The sequence below is a fragment of the Pantherophis guttatus genome, chromosome 2 (assembly GCF_059756535.1).
Source record: "Pantherophis guttatus breed Tessera chromosome 2, ASM5975653v1, whole genome shotgun sequence".
NCBI lineage: Eukaryota > Metazoa > Chordata > Lepidosauria > Squamata > Colubridae > Pantherophis > Pantherophis guttatus.
In genome coordinates this window covers 37,740,595-37,767,944 of record NC_142064.1, presented here as the reverse complement: position 1 = coordinate 37,767,944, position 27,350 = coordinate 37,740,595, and the positions used below count along the sequence as shown (strand labels likewise).

Genomic DNA, 27,350 nt, shown 5'->3' with positions numbered 1-27,350 from the left:
CTACAGTAGAATTGTTGATCAGTTTTGTTTATCTTGATGGTGAAACCTTGAATATAAGGACATTAGAGCTACAGTAGAAAAATACATTTTATGGATTCAAATGCATTTGTTTCTTTTTTCAGGTATCAATCTGCAATACTACACAGTAGATAGCATAACATTCTACATTGGACTGATGGTTCCAGCTATAAAATACTTTGCCTTTGCTAACATACTAACTAATCCATCAGAACAATTACCATTTTATTATCTTTGTTGAAAAAATCCTGTTACAGGGAGCAATTCAGATATCTAGTCTACATAATTTTTCCAAAAATTGTACTATTGGAAGAATCCATTATGTTCAAAATTGGCAGCTCTTTCTATAAAATGTGATAGTAAACAATAATTTATAAACCTTAAAATGTCTGTATGAGGGCTAGAGAATAGTTAAAATTCCTTTTCTCTTAGTGCAAAATTGATAAAATCCACCCTAGCAAGATAACCTTTTTATTTAAACATTTTCATTTCAACAGTTGTGTTTAGAAACGATTCCACTGGGGACAGAACAGAGATTTTAAAATTAAAAACAAGCCACATTCAAGCTCTGAACTTCTGTTTCCCCCAAGTCTCACTCAGAGTCTTGGTAGCACAGTGGACTAATGCACTGTTATTAACATCTGCTGCTTGCAATTACTGCAAGTTCAAATCTCACCAGGCTCAAGGTTGACTCAGCCTTCCATCCTTTCAAAGGTAGGTAAAATGAGGACCCAGTTTGTGGGGGCAATAAGCTGACTTTGTATAAATATACAAAAGTATGAAGGCTATTGCTTAACGCATTGTAAGCCTCCCTGAGTCTCCGGAGAAGGGCGGCATATAAATTAAAGCAATAAATAAATAATAAAATCAATGTCCTCTTCCAGTTCGTTTGGATTTAAGAGTTAGGTGGCATTAAACAGCAGAACTACAAGAAGCAAATCATTTTTGATGTGAAGTAGGTCATTATGGAGTGAGATGGTGATTAGAATGAAAAATAAACTGAAGCTATGTCTATTTTGCTCTCTGCTTCTCTTAAAACTACCTTTTAAAGCCAGTTCTCTGAAAATTAGGTTCTAAAAGATAGAGACTGCCTTAGGTTCTAAAAGGTAGAGATACAGTCAGTTAGATATAAATCCTATATAGAGAACACTTGTTGTCCAACTGACTTTGCATTGTAGTCAAGACTTCAGTTGCTTAGAAATGCTAACTGGCAAGCATATGATTCCCCTAAAACCTTAGAATTATAAATATTCATTAAATAGTTATGCTTTTTAACAAGTTTCACTAACAGTCATATCAAAGTTGTTAGAAGTAACTACCAAATATAAACAGACCAATACTGAAGTATTCTGTTACTTTTCCAATTAAGACTTTGCCTCTTCATCTTTTATAATTGATTGATTTATTAATGTTATGGCTTGTTTTGTTTTTGTATAGATCTCTCCATTCTAATATGTAAAGTTCTTTACTCGTTATAAAAAAGTGATTATGAGATGTTGCCAGAGTCGTCTTTTGTGACCCTTGCCAAGGAGTGACAGTGATTTTTCAGAACAATATGTTTCTTTATATCAGAAGGAACAGCCAAGACTAAACAATGCCATTGCTTGATTTATCTTTTATATTATTTAAAAAGAATAGTGGCCGTGTGGATAAAATTAATTATGTTCTTGAAGGTTACATATTCTATATGGTTATAGATCACTCTGCTCAAATAGCTATATGCTCTAGGGAAGCGGGGAAGACAGCGGTCAGGAAAGGGTTATCTGCTGCAATCCAGCGAAGATCGGGTCAGGAAAATTGATAAGCTCCTCCTCCTGTCACTTGCCAGCTTTCTGACTCGATCTGTGCTGGATCGAACGCACTTAGCCCCTCTCCTGAATCACAGTCTCCTTTTGCGAGTTAATTGGCTTCAAAACAAAATTTCTTTAAATTTCTTTAAATTTCTGAGGTGTGCAGCGAGAAGGGCTTCTTTGGTCCAACTCCGCTGCGACCGCTTGCGGTCTTGGGGGGATTGAGACCCCCTGGCTGGGTCTCTCCCACTCGGCGCGAACGGTTAACGCCCGAAACCGCCGTTGGGAACCTCCTTTTGAAGTTGAGGTTCCCTCTGTATTACGGGCGGCTGCTCTTTGAATTCCCGGCGAGCGATCTCTCCCTCGCCGAAGGCACCTCTTCCAACTACTTAAACCACCAGCAGCCGCCTCGCTTACAAACTCGGAGCCCACGCTGTTTGCACGCTCGTTAACGCCTGCGCTTCCCACTGAGGCTTTCGCAGCGCCGGATTGGCTGGTTCATCGCTGGACAGAAGCGGTATTGTATGAGGCTTTCCATTAAGCCTGTATTAATTGGGACGCGGCTTTTACTTAAGGGGCGGCTAGATCAAGGGCTCCTTATTAGCGGCCACCATTTTCTTGCCTCTAGGCCACCACTGAACGCCTGGGCTTTATCGGCCGCCATTTTGGATTCTCCTCGTGGCAGTTGGGGCCTTACTTTCAACATGGCATCGCGCCCCTCTAAGGCAGCTAAGCGCCACTCCCCTGAGGATCCGGCTCCTGGTCCCTCTTCAGCGGAGCCTGCAAAAAAATCAAAGAAGGCTCAGGCCTCCAGGGAGGAGAAAAAGGCTGCAGCAAAGGCTAAGGAGGAGCTTCGCCTTCACCAGGCAATAGAACGCTCCATACAGAAGGCTATTAGAGATGCCTCCATTAGAGAGGCCCCAGTCCAACAGGGGGTGATGGCCACTGTAACTCCTCTGGCCCCCCAGGATTCTGCAGTCTCCCCTCCTGATCCGGCGGGTGCCCAAAATCTGGATTCTCGTCCCTTATCCCCAGACGGGGGGCAATTGCCAGCCCCTCCTCAGAAGGAAATTTGTGAGGCTCTTTTTGGCTCCCAGTCGGATACCCCTTCCCCTGGCCAGGCCCCTACCCTCTCTGCACCTTCGGGTGCTGCACCCACTATTTTGGGGAACATGGCACCTCCAGGGACTGCTGTCACTCCTGAACTCATGGCCTACATTCAATCTGCCATTCAGAAAGGGGTTCAAGCGGAATTACAGCGCAGAACATCCTCCTGGGTGGCTGAATCTGCCGGTTCTCCCCTTCACCATGGGGATTCTCTTTTAGATGAGGGCCAGGATCCTCCTGCAGTAGTGACCGATTCAGGGGTTCCATCAGAACATCCATCTTATCAAGAAGAGGATGCTAGGGAAAGAGACCTTTCCGAGGACGAGGACTTGGCTCCTGATCAGCCATCCTTTATAGGCTTGTTTAAACCTCACCTGTTTAGGTCCCTGTTGCACAAAGCCAAGTTAACTACCCGCCTGGGTACCCCCCAGGTTCCCCCTCTCTCTAGCGGGGATGATCAGAGTTCCCTTCCCCTTTTTGAGGTCCCTGAAATAGAGGTGGAGGAGATCCCAGGCCCGAAGCTTTTCAGGGAGGTTCTTAAGAAGCAATGGTCTGCGCCTGCCTCAGGGCCTAACCCTAATCAGCTCGACAGGCGGTTTTACAATGTGGCCCCAGAGTTGGCCTCCCTTCTGCAAATTCCAACTGTGGATCCTCCAGTAGCAGCCCTTCCGGCTCCTTCCAATGCTACTGGCCCTCCGGAGGACAACCTTCGTCCGGAGGATAAGCGCCTGGAACAGGCACTGGTTAAATCCCACTTAGCATCAGGCTGGGCGGCTAAATCCGCCATAGCCTCGTCATTTTTTAACAGGGCCTGCATTTTATGGGTCCGTCAGCTGCAGGACAGGCTTCCAGTTACAGATTCCAGGACCCACCAGGATCTTAACAAAATCTTAGCGGCCCTGGAATTTTCTGCCGACGCGACGCTCAATGCGTCCCGTTTCTCGGCTAAGGCAATTGGCTCATCCATAACCGCTCGGAGGTTGCTCTGGCTACGGAATTGGCAGGCAGACGCTAAATCAAAGTGGCGTCTCGCCTCTTCAGCATTTGAGGGTCCCTCTCTTTTCGGAGCCCCATTAGAACTCCTCTTAATTGAAACAAAGGACAAAAAACGTATCCTTCCACCTGTTTCCAGGCGTTCTGAGTATCGCTCCTCTCCGGCTAACCTTCGCTCCTTTCGCCATTCAGAATTCCCCTATTCGGGGGGCCGGTTTCCCAGGGCCCCTTACCCTCGTTCCAGGCCTCCGGATCATCAGGGATTCCAGAATCAAAGGGGATTCTCCAGACGTCCTCCCCGAGGGGGCCGCGGACGTCCCTTCCGCAGGTCCAGATAACTCCCCTCCCAGTCCTCCCATTGGGGGCCGCCTGGCTCTCTTTGCCAGCCAGTGGGAGAGTACTTCGTCCGATGCTTGGGTCCGGGAGACGGTTAGGTGGGGCCTCTCCCTCGAATTTCTCTCCACCCCTCCCGACAGGTTTCTACGGTGCCCCCTTTCTCGGGATCGTCAGAAACGGCTCCTGCTGGCCTCGGCCATCAAACACCTCCTTGACATTCGGGCCATCGAGCCGGTGCCGCAGGAGCAGCATGGGCAGGGTTTTTATTCCCGCCTGTTCCTCGTTCAGAAATCCTCGGGGGGTTGGAGGGCCATTCTAGACCTCAAAGCTTTGAACCGCTGGGTCCCCTACCGGCGGTTCAAAATGCAGTCCCTCTCCTCAATATTAGAGAGCATCAGGATAGGGGACTTTCTCACCTCGGTGGACCTTACTGAGGCCTACCTTCATGTCCCCATTCATCCGGCGTACGCCAAATTCCTTCGGTTTTGTCATGCGGGCCGTCACTACCAATACCGCGCCCTCCCATTCGGCTTATCCTCGGCTCCCCGAGTTTTTACTAAATTAATGGCCGCTATTGCGGCACACCTCCGGGCTCTCCCAATTCGGATCCTCTGTTACCTAGACGACCTCCGCATTCTCTCGAGCTCGGAGGATAGGGCGCATCAGGACCTGGATTCCACCCTCCGGGTCCTGACGGCTCACGGCTTCTCCATCAATCGGGCCAAGAGCCATCTGGTACCCACGACCCGGATCCAACACCTGGGGACTATCATCGATACGGTCGAGAGCAGGGTCTTCCTTTCCGAGGAACGTCTGTCCAGCCTGCGGTCTCTGGTCAGTTCGGTCGCGCGGGGACCTCCTGTTTCCTTGGCGACCCTTTCCCAACTCCTCGGAAAGATGGTATCGTATATCGGCATCGTGCCATGGGCCCGTCTCCACTGCAGGCCCCTACAGTGGTTTCTTCTCCCGTATCAGAAGTCCCACCATTCGGCTTCTAACCAAATTGTTCACCTTAACCCCACCGTCCTCCAGTCCTTCCATTGGTGGTCTTCCAGGGCCCTCTTCAAAGGGAGGGAGTTCAGGGAGCCCGACCCTGTCATTCTAACAATGGACGCCAGCCTCCTGGGCTGGGGGGCTCACGTCCACTCCCACATGGCCCAGGGCTCATGGACTTTGGAGGACAAATCACACAACATAAACTGGCTGGAGCTCCGGGCCATTTACCTGGCCCTCAGAGTTTTCACGGACATCGTCAGGGACCGGCACGTGATCGTCCGGACGGACAATGTGGCGGCGAAGGCCAACGTCAATCGCCTGGGAGGGACCCGGTCCCGCTCTCTCATGGAAGAGGCGGATCGATTGGGAACCTGGGCGGAGGCCAACCTGCGATCACTGCGAGCAGTCCATATCTCCGGCCTTGTCAACTCCCAGGCCGACTGGCTGAGTCGCTCTCCATTGGACCACAGCGAGTGGCGTCTCGACCCCATCATGTTCAAGCGGATCACGCGCCGCTTCGGGGACCCAGTAGTGGACCTGTTTGCGACGAGTGACAATCGACAAACAACACGTTTCATCTCCAGATTTCCGGACCCGATGGCGGAAGCCACAGACGCGCTCTTGTGCAGGTGGCCCAAAGGTCTCCTTTATGCCTTTCCCCCCCTTCCCCTCCTCTCCAGGGTGGTCCAGAAATTTCTGGCGGAGCAGGCAGAAATGATCCTCGTGGCACCTTACTGGCCTCGTCGGCCTTGGTTTGCCGACCTTCAAGCACTCTCGGCTCTGCCTCCATGGCGTCTTCCTCCCGCTGACGTTCTTCATCAGGGGTCGCTCGTCCATCCGGACGCCTCTTGGCTGCAACTAACCGCTTGGCGGTTGAGCGCCAGCTCCTGTCGGAGTCTCACCTGCCCCACGACGTGATTGACACCATCTCGGCGGCGCGGCGCCCAGCCACAGTACGCATCTACGCGGCTACATGGCGCTCCTTTGCGGAATGGTGCATACCTCAGGGTATCGACCCGAAACAGGCCTCAACTAACCAGGTACTCGTCTTCCTTCAGAAGCGGTTGGCCGCCGGCCTCGCACCAAACACGTTACGCAGGCAAGTAGCCGCTTTATCTTCCATCCTCTGTTTGGGGTCCCGTAACTCTTTGGCTCAACGTCCCCTGATTCGCTTGTTCCTCAAAGGGGCTTCGAATCTTCGGCCACCTCCCGTACATCGTTACCCCACTTGGGACCTCCCAAAGGTGTTGAACGCTCTTACTAGGGCACCGTTTGAGCCTATTCGCACAGTGTCCCTACGGTTTCTATCCTATAAGGTATCCTTTTTGGTTGCTATCACCTCCGCTAGACGGATTTCAGAGTTGGCAGCCCTCTCCGTGAGGGCTGACCTGCGTTTTTCATCAGGACAGGGTGGTGCTCCGTCTGGACCCAACTTTTCAACCTAAGGTTAATTCCCTGTTTCACAGGTCTCAGGAGTTAATACTTCCCGATTTCTGTCCCCACCCATCCCACCCGAGGGAACGGGTTTGGCACTCCTTGGACGTTCGCCGTGCTCTCCGCATCTACCTTCGGAGAACGTCCTCATTTCGCAGGTCGGAGGCGCTTTTCGTCTCCTTCCAACCGTCCACTCTAGGTCTCAAGGTCTCCTCTCATACGGTGGGTCGTTGGATCCGCGCTACCATTGCCTCCTGCTACGAGGCTTCTTCCACTCCGATCCCCAGGCGTGTCACTGCCCATTCTACCCGCAGTGCTGCCACCTCTGCAGCTTGGGCCACCCAGGCCTCCCTCCTTGACATCTGCCGGGCAGCCACCTGGGCTTCTGCCACTCCCTTTATCCGCCACTATAAGATCGATACTTTCGCTTCGGCGGAGGCGGCATTCGGCCGCCGGGTTCTCCAACAGGTGTGTGCGGACCAGGCCTCTACGTCCCGGGCGGGTCCCTCCCTATAGTTCTCGGGCTTTGGCACGTCCCTTTCCTGACCGCTGTCTTCCCCGCTTCCCTAGAATGGGCGTTGACTTACCTGAACGCCCCTTCTGGGGGCTGGGAAGACAGCGGTCAGCCCCGCCCTTTGCCCCGCCGGTTCGTCTTGGCTGGTCCACTTTCTCTTTTCATTAATTTCAGGTGGGCTAGTGCGTTGTCAGGGAAACATCACATTCCTCGTCCGAAAGCTGGCAAGCGACAGGAGGAGGAGCTTATCAACTTTCCTGACCCGATCTTCGCTGGATTGCAGCAGATAACCCTTTCCTGACCGCTGTCTTCCCAGCCCCCAGAAGGGGCGTTCAGGTAAGTCAACGCCCAATCCATTGCCTTGTTGCTGTCTCATGCACTATAATGAAGTCTATATTTTTAATATGTCACATTAGCTGACATAGGAAACAGACTCCAAAAAATCAATTTTTTTAAACAATGCAAATTGCTGAGTAGTATTTCTCAGATTATAAAATTAAGAACTGTTGCAATACTGTAGGTTGAGAAGTAGGAAACTACTAAGTATAGTCAATCAGTTTTGGGATGTATAATATATAACTATAACTCATAGTATGCAACTTTTCTAGAATTGTAATTGAATTGTAAACTGTCTAGAGGGTTAAATAAACCTCTAGATCATGGATGTCATACTCGATCACATCACGTGACGTATTCCGACAGTTTTTGCCTTTGTGAAGCTAGGGTGGGCATGGTCTGCGCATGATGCATCCGGCCTGTGGGCCGCCAGTTTTTCACCCCTGCTCTAGATTACAGATAAACATAAAATTTTACTTTTGCATCATAATTAATGGATGATGTATGCAATTAGCAGTAAACTATGACGATGCTTCAACTTCATAAACTGTGACAGGAAGACATGTTTAATCGGCAATAGAAGTAAGAAGCCTTACAGGAAAAGACGGCACTGAGAAATGATTTTTAAAACTAAATTATGTTTAATGCACTACATCAGGGGTATTAAATTCAAGGCCCGCGGGCCGGTTCCGGCCGCGGGGTGCTTAGAGCTGGCCTGTGGGGCCACTCTGGAAACAGCAAAGGACCGGCTCGCAGTGCCTCTGGCAGCAAAAACTGAGTTTGGGAGGACCCCATGCGGCCCTCGCGAGCTCCTCCATTGCAGGAGGCCGTCGCACCCCTAAATGGAGTTCAGGAGCCGTTTTTGCTGGCAGAGCACTCCAGCCACCACAGGCGCCCCCGACACAAGTGACATTGAGCTGGCTATGCCCACTCCAGTCCCCTGAGGTCAAGCACAATCCTGATGTGGCCTGCAATGAAATCAAGTTTGACACCCCTGCACTACATGGAAGTCCACATATAATTACTTTAAATATTATTTTTATAACTAATTTGGATCTTTAAAGAAAAAATTATTTTGGGAATTTCACCAATATTTTATAATTTATTTGAGGCACATTGAAAGAAGTTTCTAGTTAACATCTTTTCATTTTATGTATAATTGTATTTATTTTATATAATCACATAGATACTGTTAAAATGGATAGAATGTTAGTTTGTTACCTACTATTGTGTGCTTGTCTGTACAGACATACATGCAGATTCATATCACTATAGCTCTAGTTCTAATTTTTAATGTAGCAGTTAAATATGTGACTAAACTGTATTCATCAGCAAAAACAGAAATGTTTGCAATCTAAACTTCCTGTTTTCACCCCTATTTTTGTAAGTCTATAGTAAAACAGCATCACCTTGTGTCACCATAGTGAAATTTAGTTTTACATGTTCAAATTTATGTAGTAGGGTTCCTTAAGCGGGTATTATGCTTAAAACTCAATTAATTCAAAATGAACTTTATATATTGGGTACAAAAGTGACACCCAGTGGCCAATTCTATTCCATGGGAAGTTATAGTTCATTTATAATAAGTAAATCCTCTGACCTCATAAGAGTATGATGTTAGAAATCTTTTCAGACCAAATACAGCACCAAAATATAGTGCTGTTAGAAAGACTTGTATAAATCTAGATGTAATGGTAATATGAATATCTGGAAGAAATAGCAATTTATTTATTGCAATAGAGGAGCTATATTTCCTGCCTACCTAGTTTGAAAGGTGTCAAAAATTAGTGTATTTCATCTCTGGTTCACTTAATTATGGAATATATTTTCTTTCAAAGATTAACATTTTTTATATACAAATCCATAATATCAATTTGTTTTTGAGCAATTTTATTTCAAAGCTTTTTGTAACTTTTAATATAAGTAGCTGTACATTTGCCAAAAGGAAGAATCCAAATTGTATAGGAAACAAAAACAAAAGTAGTGTTCTGCATGCTTTCAATTTTAATGCACATTCAAAGTTCCATACTTTGGAAGAAAATTATGATAAAGGCTTCATCTTAGCCTGTTATCTAATCAACGATCAGCATGTTAATTTATTTCCTTCTGCAGCTGCTGTTTTGCATTAATTCAGGATAATCTAAATTTAGTTGTATTATAACATATGTTAACTTCCTATAAAAGAGAATGCCTTAGGATGAGAATTTTCATACTATAGCCTATGACTCCCTTGGAGGCTACAAGCTAATTTGAGAGGGCTCATACATTTTTGGGGGCCAGAATATTTTTTAAAATGCCAGAAGGAAACTTGAGCATAGAGGTCTAACTTCTGGAGATGGCGGATAGAAAGAATCTGTGCTGCACCTAGCACAGAGCTGACAAGAGAGAGAGGTACAAGCCAGTGGTGAAATGTAAATTTTTTTCTACCGGTTCTGTGGGCGTGGCTTGGTGAGGGGGAGGTAATGTGACTGGGTGGGCAACTTTTTTTTTTTTTTTTACTTTTAAAAGCATTTTTTTCTACAACCTCTTTGGCCGAAGAGGTTGTAGAAAAAATGCTTTTAAAAGCCTCTGAAGATCCCAGCTGAGCTGTGCGATCATCAGAGGCTTTTTTTTTTTACTTTTAAAAGCATTTTTTTGGCCGAAGAGGTTGTAGAAAAAATGCTTTTAAAAGTTAAAAAAAAAGCGCCTCTGATGATCGTGCGGCTCAGCTGGGCATGGGGGGAGAGGGCACAGGGATTTTTACTACTGGTTCTCCGAACCACCCACCACCATCACTACCGGATTAGGTGATCCGGTCCGAACTGGGAGCATTTCACCCCTAGTACAAGCCCAGATGAAGGTGATTCCCCCTCTCAGAATTGAGAACAGAGAATGTCACTAAGCACACTACATTGAATAACTGCTGGTACTAACAGGACACTCTCACTTGGCTTCTTCTGCCATCATTGGCTGACAACTGGCAAGAGCAGCAAACAGATTCTGATCAAAAGTTATCACATCAGAGGATAGCTATATATATATTTAGCAAATTGGAAGAAGTCTCATTCTCCACTCCTGGTTTAGCAATTCAATACCAGCCTCTTCCTCCAATACTTCTTCAGCAGCCACACAGGCTGCTGAAGCTGTGTGTCACAATCCGATAGATTCCAAGAGGGTTATCACAGCTGGCGGGTCATCATGTTTTGAATCTACTAAAGGACTGACTAGAGAATCAAATTGTGAGCACCATAGAAAACAAGTAGATAATTTCCACAAGTGCTTCACTATCCTTAGGTTATTGCTGTTATTTTCTTTTCCTCCTGCCTTTCTCCTTTCCCTTTAAAATGATTTCCCATCCCCTTCACTTTTACCATCTTGTCTGCAAAGCTTTTGTTAAGGGAGCCCAAATTTCCAAAGCAGGTACTTAGCAGGGAGGTACTTCTCCCAGAAATACAGAAATCCCAGCTACTTGCTCATCAGGGGTAATTATGCAGAGTGGAGAAGAACATTCAATGTAAGCTCCCACACAGGGCTGACCTTCCCAAGTGAAAAGCCATCAGAGATGAGCCAGCCTCCCCAAAAGCCAGGCTTCAGCAGCAACAGTTCCCATCATCCCCAACCAGCTGCTTGGGATGATTCTAGATTGTAATGCAAAGAGGAAGGGGATTAGAAAAGGTTTTTAGTCTTCCATCTGATCTTGAATTACCATCAGCATAGGCATCATCCCAACTTTTGTTGGATTCACAGTGCAAACAAGTTTGAGAATCCCAGCTTTAGGACTGAAAGCTGTTATGTGGAAGACTAAGATTGGATCTTCCACCTTTTACTTGAAAAGTAGTGTAGGATAAATATAGTCCTTTTTCATTAGATATGTACTCTTTTCTTGATTTAATTCCTGTCTCCCAGGTTGTTATTAGCACCAGAGTGAAATAAGAAAAATAACTAAATATGGCTCCCAATTTCATACTGCAACTGTTTGCATCATTTATCATATTTAATTTGGTCACTTAAAGCATCATTCTACATATATAAAGTTCATTATCATTTTAAGGAGACTGTTTCGTAATAGATTATAAAATTGCACCGATACTATGTATTTAGTTATAGAATTGTGTTAGTGTATTTACAACTGAATTCTTTCATAATGTTTTGTTTTGAATATTAGCTGATTAGCTGACATGCTACTTTTCTGATCGGAAGTTGCCTATTGGACTGAGGTGTAATAGAACCTTTTGTAAATGCACAATTTACAAGTCTTTGTTTAAACTAAATGAAGTTCCTGATCCCTGAGTTTCCCTTTCAATTGTGAGTGTAAGGCAGTCATTTATTAAAGAAATCTACGTTTGTATTTAAGTGTTTCACTTCTGCACTTTGAAAATGAGCACTAATTATTTTAAATGGAAGAAAAAATTAAATCTGTCATGCAGAGAGTGTTCCTTTCTGCCTTGCCACACTATGGTCAAAGTAATATTTTGGTTTTATGCCTATTGTGTGCAATGACAAAGGTTTATTTTTCCTTTGTTCTTTTCAGAGCGCTGCAGCAGCTCCCAGTCCAGTGCTAGGAAACATTCCCCCAGGAGATGGCATGCCAGTAGGTCCTGTTCCACCGGGGTTTTTTCAGGTATTCAGAAAAAAATGATTATAGGGCTTTCAGAACTTAGAAAAGAGAAAGTAGCAGTTTTTGGCACTGCCATGAAAGTACACCATTTCTTCCATGAATAAAATGCACCGTATTTAAACGTTTGGGATAGAATAGGGTGTTACTATGGATTTTATCAGTAGAAAATAAGTTTATGCTATTTATATCAGCAGTGCAAACTTAAAATCTACGATAAAATGTTAAATGCGCAATGATAACTTAATTTAAATGGGCCACAGGTGAAGTTGTATAATAGAAGAAATTGGTTGCTTGCTTTGCTACTTTGTCTAGTAGAGTCTTAAGTTCAATTGTATTAGTTTAATTCTTTATTAAAGATATATGCTACAGCAAATAGTAGCTTAATGCTGCTAGGCAAGTTCAAACTAGCAATTTGTAATCAGAAATCGTGACCATATAAACGTGAGCTGGTTGCCAAGCACCTGAATTGAAATCATGTGACAGTGAGATTGTTGGAAGGCCATAAAGCACCATTTCCAAGGCTGTTGTCACCTCAGGTCATCATTAAAAGATGAGCAAATCGAGGACTACTTGTATGTCAAATTATGTTAAGTGATGAAAGCATTAATTTGGGAACCAAATTATATTATGTTTCACTAAGTGGTAAAACAAAGCCAAATGAATGGAATTGTATTAGCTTTTGTGGATAAAAACTGTTACTCAGGATAGTGAAAATATAGATATACAGTACATATAGATTTTGTGTGTGTGTTATGTGTGAGGTGTGTGTGTGTGTGTGTGTGTGTGTGTGTGTGTGTGTGAGAGAGAGAGAGAGAGAGAGAGAGAGAGAGAGAGAGAGAGAGAGAGAGAGAGAGAGAGAGAGAGAGAGAGAGAGAGAGAGACTGTGCTCATTCACAGCTTAATTCACAACATTCACAACAGACATACCTAGTGTGTATTACTGAGATCTGCTAGGCAATCCAAGCATTTTAGAGATGTGCCCACCCAGGTTGTAGGGTTGGGAGGACAACATATTTGAATTTGAAAGTAGAGTCAGAATGGCTGAAGGATAAGCACATACACATTAATTTGGGCTACAGGCAGAAGCTGGCACACCGACAATCCTGCTACATAGCTGGCTCCTTGATTTTTATCCAAATACAGGTTTGTTTATCATCTCCTTGCTTTTGGTATTGGATGATTTCAGTTTTCTTCTCTTGAATTAAAAAAAGTCTCAGTATTTAAAACCACAGGTTTATCTCAAATAATTCATGGTCATATATTTGACCTTGTACTTGCCTCAAAGCAGTTATGTGATGATTTAAATATGCAGAACCATTTAACTTGGTGCTGTGGTCACATTACTTCCTAGTCAACCTAGGATGAGATGCTATCTGGGAGCTATACAGGGTTCGTCTTGTCCACGTACTAAATGGAAACGGATGGATTCAGTTTCTGGACGATAAGTTTTCCAGTGGTTTGAGAGGCACTTCTGTTGGTGACCTAATTAATTTTGGGTAAAGGAGTTAATCTGAGCTCTTGATAACCTGCTCCCAAGCCCATTTCTATTCTTAATTTTAATCTTACTTTACTGAAGAGCTTTGGGAGATGGAACACTAGAAACAATATGTGGAGTGCTGTTTGAAGACCAAAAGTTAATTTCATCAAGTCATTTTGACTCTACATTATAGTGATAATGGAGACAAAGTGTTACTATTTTTCCTGCCCTATTGTGCCAATCAGATGCCTTGTTTAGAGTAGTAAATTTCATTTTAGGGAAAGATGAGTCAGGAGACCTCCTATTTAAGTGATTGCTTTGCTCAGTGTTTTGCTGATAAAAGATTTGCCTCTATCTTGACTTCCCCATAGAGAATCAGACGTGGTGCCATTTATATGTCTTTAACCCTATCCCAATTCATAAAACTAGAGCATTTTATTGCATACAACTCCAGGGTTCCACTTTTTCTTAAATTCAAAAATTCCTGATGAAATTCATGATCATTTTACCCAGAATATAAAAAAATATTTTAGACTTATGCAAAATTTTATTTTAAAAAATACATAGCTAACACAGAGTGATATGTGTCCTAGTTGATAAAAATGTATTTATATTTACCATTAATTTTATTTTTATTGATTCAATTCATTTTGGATGTATGATAATACATAGCAGTAACATTGCATTGAGTTCTTGAATTTCTCTATCAAGTATGGTAAAATTATTTGTACTTGTGTTGAATATACATATCCATTTGTTGGATTCTTGGAAAAAAATCTATAATAATTTTTCTCTTGAAAAAAAACTCATTTACATTTTTCAGTGCATTTTGAATATATGATTCTGTATTCTTTTTATTTTATGTTCTTTTCTAATTTTCTTCTTTATAACATAAAAGTAAAAATAATTAATAAAAAATTCCAAAATTAGCTAAAGAATTACTAATCATTTTTAAGAAGTACTCACATCTAAGTGCCAGATTGTGTTAAAGGCTGAGTAAAAAAAGTATGAGTGGAATATATTGATGTTATTATAAACTTCTTAGTGAACCTAAGATATAGAAATCATAAAGGTACTAGAGGTCTCCTTGTGTAGGTAGGTGTCAGTCTGATGCATATATCTTTTAGGTGGTGGTTCATGTGCAAAATACTTGCAAAGTAGTGAATAGAAATCCGAGCTAGCATACATTAGTATAAATATGTGTGGAGTAAATCTGAGCTGAGGCTATATTTATGGCATACTTTTATTCTCCATGCCACCCAGAAAAAAGAATTCTGTTTCAGTTGGGTAGCCTTATAAATCTCAAGAATAAAATAAATACTAACTACAATGTGCCAAAAAGTTATAATTATCTGGGAATGCTGCATATGACATGTGTATTTACTAGGCTTGACAACATAGTTTATATCTTCTTTATCTTACCAAAAGTCATGAATAATGGAAGACAATATCACTGGTCCATTTAGTAATGGCCATGGAATTGGGAAGAATGCAAATTGAGTGTAAAAGTGTAAAAGGTTAAAAAAATAATATGAAAAGAAAGGAGTGGGAAAGGCTAAATATCTGCCAACCTAACAAAAGGGGGAAGTATATAATTGATCTGAGTGAAGGTGGTCTGATTCTATGAGATAGGATTGGCATATAACTGCAAGGAAATGAAGAAGTAGGTTTAATTATAAATGGAATAGCTGAAATGTAGGGGATAAAATTATGAATTGGTGTCTTCTTTATTGTTGTAGGTGCTTATGGTAGTAGAAGATTACAGATGATGATAGTTGTATGTTACATTTTAGAATGATGACAGTGGAAACATTCTGCAATGTACTGAATGAAGTAAATCCAGTAGAAAATATTATTCTTTTAGACACTTAAAAAGGGTGGGTGAGAATGATATTACAGTATGTGGAAAAAGCGATTGGGCCATTAGTAGAGCAAAAAGTGAATGGGAATAATGTCTATTTGATGAATATCTGCTTTGAAAAATATTCAGTTTTAAAGAAATAGATGGATTGTGGCAGTTAGGACATGATCTGAGATTTGGATGGCATGGATATCTATGGTATAATAAGGTTAGTGTAGATGTCAAAATTAATTACATCAGGCAGGCCATTCTTAAAACATGGAATAAATATAAATCTAGGTTGTGCCCAAAAATACCTTTGTGGATTTCAGCACAAAAAGCATTCTATAGACAAGAAATCATAAGTAAACATAAATGGTATTATGTAGTAATACAATGTGCTATATTTTTTCATGGGGATTATAAAATGATTTTCTTGTATACAATTATCAGAAAGGTTTAAAGTGGATAAAAGGTTTTAGGCTTTTCAACAATGCAAGACTAAGTTTGAAATAGAACTATGTACAAAGAATGAACGTGTTAATGCTAAAATATATAAACTTGTTGAAATATGAAACAGAAAAAGAACAAGTGAAAGAATGTTATGTATTTAAAGAGAGCTTTAAAATTAGCTACAATATTCCATTGATCAATGGAAAAAGATAGATTTGAAAGGATTGAAATTTACATTATGTTCTAGCCTTAAAGAGAAGCTATATAAAATGATGTATTGTTGGTATTTGTCACCAGAGAAGTTGTCTAAAAAGTACTTTGAATCTTTGTTGGAAATGTGAACAAGATGAAGGAAAACTTTATCATTTATGGTAGACATGTGAAAAACCAAAAAAAGTTGGATACAAATAAATACATTAATTGACTAATGTACAATTGAGACCAGATTAATAGACAGATAGCTAAAAAATGCTATGGGACTTTGTTTTTTTATATATGACAACTGAAGCAAGATTACTGTAGTCTCAAAAGTTGAAAAGTTTGACACCGTAATAGAGGAAGATGATACAATCTGCAAAGATGATTAACTTGACTTTCTTAATAGGAAAAATATCTACATTTATGGCTGATTGGAAACCCCTTACAGATTTTTTAGCATGAAACAGAAAAAATGCATTTAAGGCTTATGATTTTGATGATGAGTTTTGTTGTGAATTTTGTTGTAATTATAGAGTAGAAGGTAATTTTGTAATCCTACATATTTGCTGCAAAGGAACTCAAAAACTTCTTCCTATTTATTTTTATTCTTTCTTTCTGTACTTTACTTTTTTTCTTTTTTTCCTCTTTCAATTTCTTTATTCAATATCTTCGTGTTAGTGTTTATTTTAATTTTAATTTAATTTATTTTCAATTTATATACCGCCCTTCTCCTTGAGGACTCAGGGCAGTGCACAGCCAGAATTAAATTATGTTCTCTTTTAAACTTTTAATAACTTTTATCTTAAAAACAAAGATTCTGTTTCAAATACTTGGATCAGTCCACTCATACCTACAAATGTGAACTTTTTTTTTTAATTTATTTATTTATATGCCGCCCTTCTCCGGAGACTCAGGGCGGCTTACAATGCGTCAAGCAAAACTTGGGACAGAGCACTTTTGGTAGGTTCGAGAATAGATCTTGGGGTGGGAAGGGGGGGAGAAGTAACAGTAATTAGTGTGAAAGTAGAACAGTTGCAGTGGAAACAAAGTATGAATCCCGTTTTAAAAAGTAATAGATTATTGCTTATCAGAACAAATAGGATGGGAACATGCAGAAAGAGAATAAGGAAGCTGCTTAAAATGGAGTAACAAGAGTTATGTTACAGAATAAACACAGGTTGTGGCTCAGAGTCAGAGGTGGGTTTCAGCAGGTTCTGACCAGTTCTGGAGAACCAGTAGTGGAAATTTAGAGTAGTTCGGAGAACCAGTAGTAAAAATTCTGACTGACCCCGCCCCCATCTACTCTGCATCCCAAGTCCCAGCTGATTGGAGGAAATGGGGATTTTGCAGTAACCTTCCCCTGGAGTGGGGAGGGAATGGAGATTTTACAGTATCCTTCCCCTGCCACACCCACCAAGGCATGCCACACCCACCAAGCCACACCCACAGAACCGGTAGTAAAAATTTTTGAAACCCACCACTGCTCAGAGTGCTTAATAGGAAATATGAGAAAGGCTTCTTGTTCACAGATGAAGTAAAAAAAGTTAAGGGATAAGAAAAAAATCCATGTCCCTTTTTATGACCCTGTAAACCTTTAATTTGGGTTAGAGTCAGCGCAAGAAATGTATTCTCTATATATACGAGAAAAAAATAGTTGTATATAGTCAAACAGAGCAAGGAATGGTTAAGTTTAAAAAAAAGAATTACAATAGTGATATGTATGATTTTTTAAAAATTAAAAAATAGTTTTAGGAGGGGTGAAAAGGCCTAAACAAGGAATCATCAGCAGAGTGAATGGAGTACGAAACAGGAATGATGAAATTATTTGGGACAAAACTGAAATGGAGGAATGCTGGAAGAAAGTTGTATGACAATGATATATTAAAGAACGATATTATGCAAGAAAAATGATAAGAGGGGATTATAAATCCTGTAAGAAGGTTGATAGCTTAACTAGCAAAATGTTGAAATATGGATGCAATTTACTTGTGGCTAAGCAGTATGATTAAAGTGTAAAGACCACATCTGGGCAAATTAGAAAGAAAATATTATTATTTCCCTATACAAAGGAAAAGGCAGCAAGACTGGGGGGAAAAGAAAACCTGGTGCTAACCCCAACAATTAGCATCAGGAAAGGTGTTTAGCAGAACTCTGATTGAAAGGGTCTAAGAGCTTAGAATGAGAAAAGCTATGGAAATACAATAATGCAGCTTTATACCGAAGAGGTGTGCAAACCAAATTTTTGATCAAGTAATTGAGAAATGTAAAGGAAAAATTATTTACACTTAGAGGGAGCCTATGAGAAAGTAAACAGTCTTGAAATATGAATGTTACTTTGCATACATGTAGAATTTAATGTTTATTGCTGAATGTAATAAGAATGATATATGATGGAGGTAAAACCTGGATGAAATTAAATGGAATGTTTAGTGAAAGTTTAAACTGAGCAGATGGTATTCTGCTTATTCAAAAAAAAAAACATTTTTTTTTAGATCTTAAAATTTGTATTTAACACTTCTTTCACAAAGGGCTCAAGGAAACTCAGCTGGGGTTTCAATTCACCTAATAGCCAAAAAGCAGTTAACAAGCAATTTCCGAAAGTTATTAGAAAAGGAAGTATACAAACCCAGTGTCCTTTCAAAGACTGCAACCAAGGCATTATTTAAAAAACAATCTTATAAAGTGAACAAAAGTAAAATAAATTGCAGAATTGTACACATGTGTGGTGAACCTGAAATATGATAAGAAATATAGGGGGAAATTGACTTAATAAGCAGTTGACAAATGCATTGATTGTAAAAAAAAAAAAAAAACTTTATGATAATGTTCAGCCAGTTTTAAAAATGTGTATTGATACAAACACCAGAAGAACCAGTACTTTTTTTAAATGTAGAATATAGATCAAAATAGGTTCAAAATGAATTTTGCTGCTTCTAATTGCTAAACAGTTACATGCACTCCAGGCATTTGATCTTTCTGTAACAATTATATGTACAGATATATTCAAATAATTATCATTACTCAGTTGCAATTAATTTGTATTTGTTACAGTTAGGAAATAAATGTACATTTATGTACATTTAAATAAATGTACGTTATGCATATTCTACATGCATAAATTACGCTTCACAAGATTTGAATATTCTATTTATTTGTTAGATGATCATGGTGCCATATAAGATTTTCTAAAATGAATGTAGCAGAGGATTTTACTAAGGGAAAATTAAAATATATGAGTTGAGCACTGGTGCATTGAATCAGTCCCATAGATGTATGTAAAAAGATAAGTGGCAAGTCATCCAGAAAATAAAAAACACCTCCCTGATATGAGATACACTAAAAAAGATTTAATTCTGGATGATCTTGTAAAAAAAATCTACAAAATAAAATATTGATAAATTACTTATATTAGTAACTAGTAGTGACTGAAAGGTATATCAGGATAAGAAAATATGAAATGATAACCTTCAGTTTGCTAGATGTTAGTTGCAAGAGATAAAATCTGTTTTCCTATTTCATAGGCATAATGCCATTTTATTCATATGTAAACTCCATTAACTATTTTACCCAAATACAATATATTTTCCGCATGCTTCAAATCCCATTCAAATTTAATGGACATTCGGGTCTAACAGACTTTTCTACTTCCCATGAGTCCAGTAAATCAAGCGTTTGCTTAATGTGAATAATATTTTTGTTCCATTTTGTTATATAGTTACAAATTGGCAAAGTTATCACTTATAGTTACAAATCAAAATATAAAAATAGGTGTTGAATTTAAAAGTCATATTTTATAAGTGTTTTTTGTGAAAGTCTATAAAAATGTATAATGATTATAAGAGCACAATGCCATCTTGTGGCCACTGCATTTTCTGCATTTTTAACCACAGAACAGATTTTATAGTACTGTACATATTATGCTGTGCATTCCAGAGAAAGAATAAACTTGCTAATTAATAAATAGAGCTGAGGAATTAGAAAATGGGGTGAGGTGTGAAATGAAGATGCATTTGGTTTTATTTTAAGAGACAGTGATAAAATGTTAACGTTGAATATACTTGGTGGAGATGAAGGGGGAAGTTTCTTGTTCCTATTTTCCTAATTTTTCCCTATTTTTTTAATGGGGTTCTGCACTTTCTATATATTTTACTGTGTTTAGGGGTTATATATATTTTTCTGTTTAATATAATTCTTAATAAAATTATTGGATAAAAAACAAAGAAAGAGCAAAGGTATTACATTGGTAATATAAATTCCTAGTGTAGTACCGCTATTGTTATTGTACTATTCGAGTTTTAAAAAGTTGAATATTAATGAATGGTTATAAAATTAATATTTTTTTCTCCAAGCTTTAGCCTATAAAGCCATTTGAATTTTGGATTACCTTAATTTACTTTGTGCTATTAATAGTATCTCTTTCTATAGTGTAATACTAGTATAGAAAAGCTGGCTGTTTAACTGAAATACTTTCCTTTCAGGCCTTCAAAACTGTGCTTAAAAGATTCAGTTTTCTTCTTGTATAGTGACTAGAGCTTTCCCTTTATATTTACATTTCTGTAATTCGGGGGGGGGGGGGGGAATGAAAATGCAAAACAGCAAGCCATGTGATTCTAAACTTATTTTTATACAAAAAAAGTGACTTTGCTATGTTACTCAACAACACAAAGTCTGTAGCTTATTAAATAACTAATAAGTATTTGAATTGCATTGTGGCAGAATATCATTTGTTCAATTCTGGCTATGCAAGGTATTTTTTAAGTAAAGTCTTCAACCTCCAACCGTAATGGAGTCTGCTCATGATAGTCATAGACTGTAATGGTTGTAAACCGAGTCATCCATGTCAGGGGTCTCCAACCTTGAAAACTTTAAGCCTGGCGGACTTCAACTCCCAGAATTCCCCAACCAGCAAAACTGGGTGTTGAAGTCCACCAGGCTTAAAATTGCCAAGGTTGGAGACCTCTGATCCATGTGACAAAAATTTTACCTTTTTGCTGTGATTGTTAAGCAAATGCTGAGATCACAAAACAATTGCCTGGTCATTAATTGAACCAATGTTTCACTATGTACCAATTTTGCCGAAAGTCAGAAGTTAAATGCTGATTTTAGATCAAACACAGTCACATGATTATGGGATGCTGCAAATGGCCACAAATGCAGCATAGTTGTCGAGTGCCAGACTTGAGTTCATGTGATGGGGGGAAGGGAGGGGCTGCTATCAGAGCTTCAGTACTGGGTCATAAATACCACCAGGGAGCTCCGTCATAACTTTGAACGGTTGCTAAGCAACCAGTCTAAGTTGAGGACTACCTGTATTTTTAAAATGTCTAATAATGAACCATGATTTTCTTCAGTGAATTAGTTTTATGAACAGTATGTACATGTTTGAGTTGAACAACAAAGCAGCCATTTGATAAAAGAGCTCTGAAAATTGAATGACTTTAATCCTGGTTTTGGTCACTTATCATGGCTCAACCAGAATGAATGTTCCCAGAGGCTAGTTTTCAGGCTCTTAGAATTGCCCAATTTCTGAATATCCTCTGGACAATTCCTGGGTTAGAAGAGAAAGTGATATATAATAACAGCTAGTATATATGGACTTGTTTAGGAAAATTTCTGTCTTTGGCAAAAATATGCAGACGGTTACGTACAGAGTGTTGATATTTCTATAAATAGAAGGCTTTCGAGGCCTTCAGAGGTTTCCAGATCAAGATCACCATTAGCAAAAAATGTATTTTGATCAAAAAATAAAGATGATCATGTAGCTAAAGCAGTATGTGGTTTACTTTTGGATTAGGTTTGTATCTCTATTTTTATTGCATTTTTTCCTGTTTTGTAGCCTTTCATGTCTCCTCGATATCCAGGAGGCCCAAGGCCACCTTTAAGGATACCCAATCAGGTAACAGTTTTTTAATCAGTAAATTGCAGGATGCAAAGAAACATTTACCTGGGAAAGGCAAACTTTTACCCATTTTTTTAAAACAGCAGGTCTTAAAAACTGCATTTATGATGTAGATATTTGACATAATGTTTATTGTATGAGGATATCATATCTAAAGATATTACAGCAAGTAAACATATTCCGTATATAAATTACTGTCTTTATAATACCATACATTTAAATTTGATTTTATGGTAAAATAATATACAAAATAAATTGGGATTAGTTGTAAAAGAAGGTAATTTTAGATTCCCATTCTTTTAGGATGAAATTATAGGGTTTTTAAAAAATGAAAATAGATTGTGTGTCTTTTAAAAAGTTGTTTAAGTATGATATTCAAGTAGAAAATTTCTCTGAAAACTTTTTAATAGGCACTAGGAGGTGTCCCAGGAAGTCAGCCATTATTGCCTAGTGGGATGGATCCAACACGGCAGCAAGGTAAAATTATTAATAGAAATATTATAATAGAAATAATTGAATAAATGACAGTTTTATCATCAACCTTCCATTTGTTAATACATTGAAACAGCTTCCAGAATTTTGTAAGAAATGCATTCATGCTATTATTCTCATGATCTAAATATAAAAGGGAACAATTATTTCTGTTTAAGTAATTCGTGTTTTATTTATTTAGCTAACTTATATAGCCATCTATCTCACTGGACATGACTCTGGGTGGTGTGCAACTAACAATTAAAACAATGTGCAACCATTAAAAACTTAAAACAATAAATGATAATAAATAAAAAGCAGGCTTGCAGACAACAACAACAACCATCTCAGCAAAATACAACCATCTTGGAGACTCCCATGGGATCTACAAAGTGGCAGGTCCTTCCAAAAGGCTAACAAGGATGGGATTGACTTCACCTCAGGGGGGAATGATGTTTCAAAGAGCAGGAGCCACAACAGAAAAGACACATCATCTAGTTCCCATTAGATTGAACTCTTTAGCAGATGGGACCCACAAAGTTTGTTTTCCTGTCTTCACCGAATCATGCAAGATCATAGATTTTCATGTTTGTAAAATGTTATTGATTGTGGGGCGGTAGGATTATCTTAAAGATCCTTTTACCCTAATGAGATTTATTAGTCTTTTTCTTATTAAAGGTTTTAAATAATTTAAAATACATCCTGCTGCTGCACATTATTTGGCCTCTTGTACAAGATGATATATTTAGTTGACAAAATTCATATTGAACAACTCTTCAATTTATGTTCTGCAGCACTACTATATCTAAATGTGCTTTACTTAAACAAAAAGAAATGTCATCTGTCTGTCTATCACCAATACGAGTTGCAGGGATAAATGCTTTCCTAATATGTTGTTCTGCTAAATTAATTAAATTAATTAAATTAATTAAGTTTAATTAAAATAAAGTTGTGGGGAGGAAGTCCTATGTTTTTAGGCAAACCCAAATGAGAGGAATGGGAGACATCAACTTTGAAGAGGAATTCTCTTTGAATCTGAATGGAAGAAAAATAACTTGATTGAGTTCGTATCTGATACACTTTTTACAAAATATTTTAACCATAGGAAAAACAAATTTTCACTCTGATTAAAATGCATTTATAATCTGAATCAATCTGATTAAACAATTAAAATTGTATTTCTATTTTTTTTTCATGAATCTTTTAGGTCATCCAAATATGGGAGGACCAATGCAGAGGATGACTCCACCTAGGGGAATGGTCCCATTAGGCCCGCAGGTATATAGCTCTAATTGTCTTACATATGATCACATTTATCATAATTTTCTATGAGAGAAAGAAACAAAGAGATGTATTCTTACAGTACACATATTCCGCTATTTGAAGTTATTGTACATAATTTCTCTGAAAGATGTGAACAAGGATGAGAACATGCACACAGCTTCTTTTAGTTAGAAATCAAAGATAAATTGCTGTTAAAATACAGAGCCTTAAAAACTGGCAGAACTTTATACAGTTTTGGTGTTTAAAGCCTGAACATTTAATTTTAATACTGCTTTAGAATGTTACATGATTTTAGAATTATTTGTTCATGTACACTTGTAAGCTAGCCAGAGCTTATAAATTTATAAATAAATAAACTTCTTTACATAACCCATTTATATATTAAATTTATGATTGATAAATTGATAAGAACATACAGAAGCATTGTGTGTTTGATATTGGGAGCAAATTTGGCAATACACTTGTAATAGATTTCTGTCAATAACTTACTACATTACATCCATTTGTTCTTTGTAAAATATTTTTTAAATGTTTTAATCACATTTAATTGAAATAAATATGGTTAAAATATACAAATTAATTTACCTCACCTTAATTAAGGTTACCTAACATTATATAAAGCATCGGGCTTCCAATATTTCTTTGGTTAATATTACATCACACTGCAATATTATATTACAAATATTCCTCCAATAAATGCAAAATACTTTCTAGTATTTTGAGATACTAGAAAGAGAGAAGAGAGAAAACATGAAAGACATCAAATGGATAATTTTACAGATTTTCCTTTGTAGATCCCTTTGAGGTAGGCCAGGTCAAGAAATAAATGCTACAAAAGATTATTATTTCCTCCTCATTCCCTTTCCATGCTAGGCAGGTGTTTACCTAACAGCTGTTGACTACCTTCTTAAGGCTCCATACTTGTTTTAAGTTACGCTGGCCAAAATCTTTCTCAGATTTTCATTTTTAAAAATATTTTTCCCATTTCACCTTGCTCTTAATTTGTGAAGAGGATCAAAATCCAGCCAACAGAATTTAGAACAGCAATTTAAAAATAAAAATAATAAAGCCGCAGCATTCTGTGAAAACTTATATTTATAACCTTTTTCCTCAGATTTGTTTTAATCAGATAAAATTGTGATGACTAAAATTTCTAATAGTGGAACTATCAAAATTGTTTTCTTCCAGAAACTGAAATAAGAACTATTTTAATGGTTTTAGACAATCTAGTCTAATTATAGTTCCCAAAACTAAAATTTATGTATAACACTCACTAAATTAAGCTGATATATTTATTTTAGAGTGACTAAGTTATAATTATGGACAGATCTGTGAAGAGTATAGTTTTTCAAATAATTAGTAGAAAATTTAGTTTGTGTTGCTGATGTGATAGTTAATTTGAAAGTGCATCTTTGTATATAAATACAGCACTTCTAGATTAACATTTGTGTGTTTTCCCTGTTCAATAAACATTTGTGTGTTTATTGAACAGTCCATTGTTGTAAAATGCTTTTAAGTAAAAATATAAGTCTTCTTACATAGTATAAGTACATATGTCTATTGCTAAAGTTAATAAATCTATTATTGATTACAACAGCTTATTCTTAAGAGCTTAGTTTTTAAAATTACCCAGTCCCTTAATATTAGAATATTGAGTCAGCATTCATGAATGGCAAAACCTGCCATTCACTGATAATTGTGCTAGCTATTATAAATGGTATACTCTTCATTAATCAATTAAATGTGTTTACTTCCTTTGATAAGATAATAAGGTCAGAAGAAAACGCTAAATAGGTTTTTTTTAAATCAGAGGGAGTATAGAAATAATAATTGTTTATAAATTGAGCAGTTAAAAACCTAACAATGAATGACACTGGCCGATCCAATTAGCAGATGTGTAGGGAAGTCATTAACCTGCTGTCCTTTTTTTTCCCCCCTCCTCTTTGGTTTTGTTTTTTTGTTTTGTGGTAGTCTGACCCTTGGTTATCATTGCAGAACTATGGAGGTGCAATGAGACCCCCACTGAATGCTTTAGGTGGCCCTGGAATGCCAGGAATGAACATGTAAGTAATGTAAATTGCATTAACACACAATAAGGAAGTTGTCTTCAGTTAAAAGTAATGGCAGGGATGTAGGCACATTTAAAATAAAGACACACAAACATGTATTGATTAACTGGCAAACAATAATGACAACATATCAAAATGCCAACAGGAATTTGTTCTTTAATTGGTGGAGTGGGCAGGATATTCTGAGCCTAAAGATTTCTTGAAATGATCTGGTAGCTTCATGATTTTGGCAACTCAACAAGCTTTCAGAAAATACTTGAAATAGCTCAGATGTAGGATGTTTTGCAACATGTCATATTCAAAACATTTTGAAATAAAACATGTTTGCATATCCATTTTATCTGGCGTTATATGAAACCTCCTTTTAATGCTCAATATATTAGAAGCTAACAAGTTCATAGGGTTTTATTTCATCAGCAGCAAGATTTCAAATATGCTTAAAATGTCAGACTGTATTATTGCTTGGCTTGTTAGGGTCCACCATATGTATTGTGAAATACATTTTTCAGTCCCTTTGAGCTTTTAGACACTTATAAACTGAGAACATACTAATCTCTCAAGGTAGATTTAATCCTTCCTTTCTATAATACTAAGAAATAAAAGATGGTTTTACAGCCAAGATTAATATTTAGGCTAGTGTTAAAATTGAAGAAACATTTTTCAGAGACTTTCTTAAAATACATTAACTTTTGATGGAGGTTGAATGATATAAAGTCGAATAATGTGAGAAGTATTTCAACCTCATAGTGTTCACAACTTTTCTCTTTTTTGGTCCTTTTGAGTCAGTGTTGACTCCTGGTAACTGCCTGGACTAATCCCTGCAAGGTTTTTTGGCAAGATTTAGGAAGTGGCTTGCCATGCCTGCTTCTTAAGGCTCAGAGAGAATGATGGGTCACCCAGCTTGTTTCGTACCTAAGGCATAACTGGAACTTTCCCAGGTTCTAGCCTTGTTCCTTAGCTACCAGAAGTGATTATTTCATAACAATGTAATGGGAACTAATTTTCATTCAGGTGCAAGAACTGCAAATGTTAGCAAAGTTTTCATTTTGCAAATAAAGGATTTTATTAATAGTATGATGCATCCAGCAAGAAAACGAAATTTACATGGTATAAGTGAGAGAATATATTTTTTTAGAGGTTTTGTGTATGGTTATATAAAGCTCTAATTGATTTTTAAAAATATTTTTATTTTTTGTTTTGTTTTGTTTGTTAAATTATTTTGAATTTTTACACTGCTTCAGTCATATGTCTCTGAGTGGTATAGACTAGTATCTTTGAAATAGTATTATTATACATTCAGTGTAATAAAATAGTGTCATAGTAACCCATTGATTATACTGATGACATAATTTAGCAGCAGTGTGACAACACACTTTACTATCTCAAATATCTTATGAACAACTAGGTTTTCAGAAGTTTACTAAATGTTAAAAGTGAGAGTGCAGATATTAAATCTCAAAGTGGTGTTCCACAGTAGGGTTTTGCAGAGATGTTTACCTTTATGAGAAGTGTGCCTTCTCAACAAGCATTCTTGGCAG

At 38.5% G+C, this 27,350-nt stretch overlaps 2 protein-coding genes across 12 annotated transcripts in view; both read left to right on the top strand.

Moving 5' to 3' along the window:
- Positions 1 to 27,350, top strand: part of SSBP2 (single stranded DNA binding protein 2) — a 166,167-nt gene that overhangs the window by 112,692 nt on the left and 26,125 nt on the right. For 5 of the 11 annotated variants that reach the window (XM_034441218.3, XM_087885854.1, XM_087885852.1 and 2 more), the window contains 5 exons: positions 12,035 to 12,124; positions 21,926 to 21,985; positions 22,399 to 22,465; positions 23,667 to 23,737; positions 25,739 to 25,806. In XM_034441218.3, the coding sequence (XP_034297109.1) occupies positions 12,035 to 12,124; positions 21,926 to 21,985; positions 22,399 to 22,465; positions 23,667 to 23,737; positions 25,739 to 25,806 (356 nt within the window). Of the gene's footprint in view, positions 1 to 12,034; positions 12,125 to 21,925; positions 21,986 to 22,398; positions 22,466 to 23,666; positions 23,738 to 25,714; positions 25,807 to 27,350 lie in introns of all 11 variants that reach the window. The other 6 variants (XM_034441216.3, XM_087885850.1, XM_087885851.1 and 3 more) reach the window with 3 other exon arrangements.
- On the top strand, positions 1,898 to 5,003 carry LOC148115080 (uncharacterized). Its single transcript, XM_087885849.1, has one exon. It carries the CDS (start codon positions 2,333 to 2,335, stop codon positions 4,244 to 4,246), a length of 1,914 nt encoding a protein of 637 aa, XP_087741975.1. The 5' UTR covers positions 1,898 to 2,332; the 3' UTR covers positions 4,247 to 5,003.

Excerpts from the sequence above, each read along its gene's own strand:
- LOC148115080 (XM_087885849.1), top strand. The coding sequence starts at position 2,333 with ATGAGGCTTTCCATTAAGCCTGTATTAATTGGGACGCGGCTTTTACTT.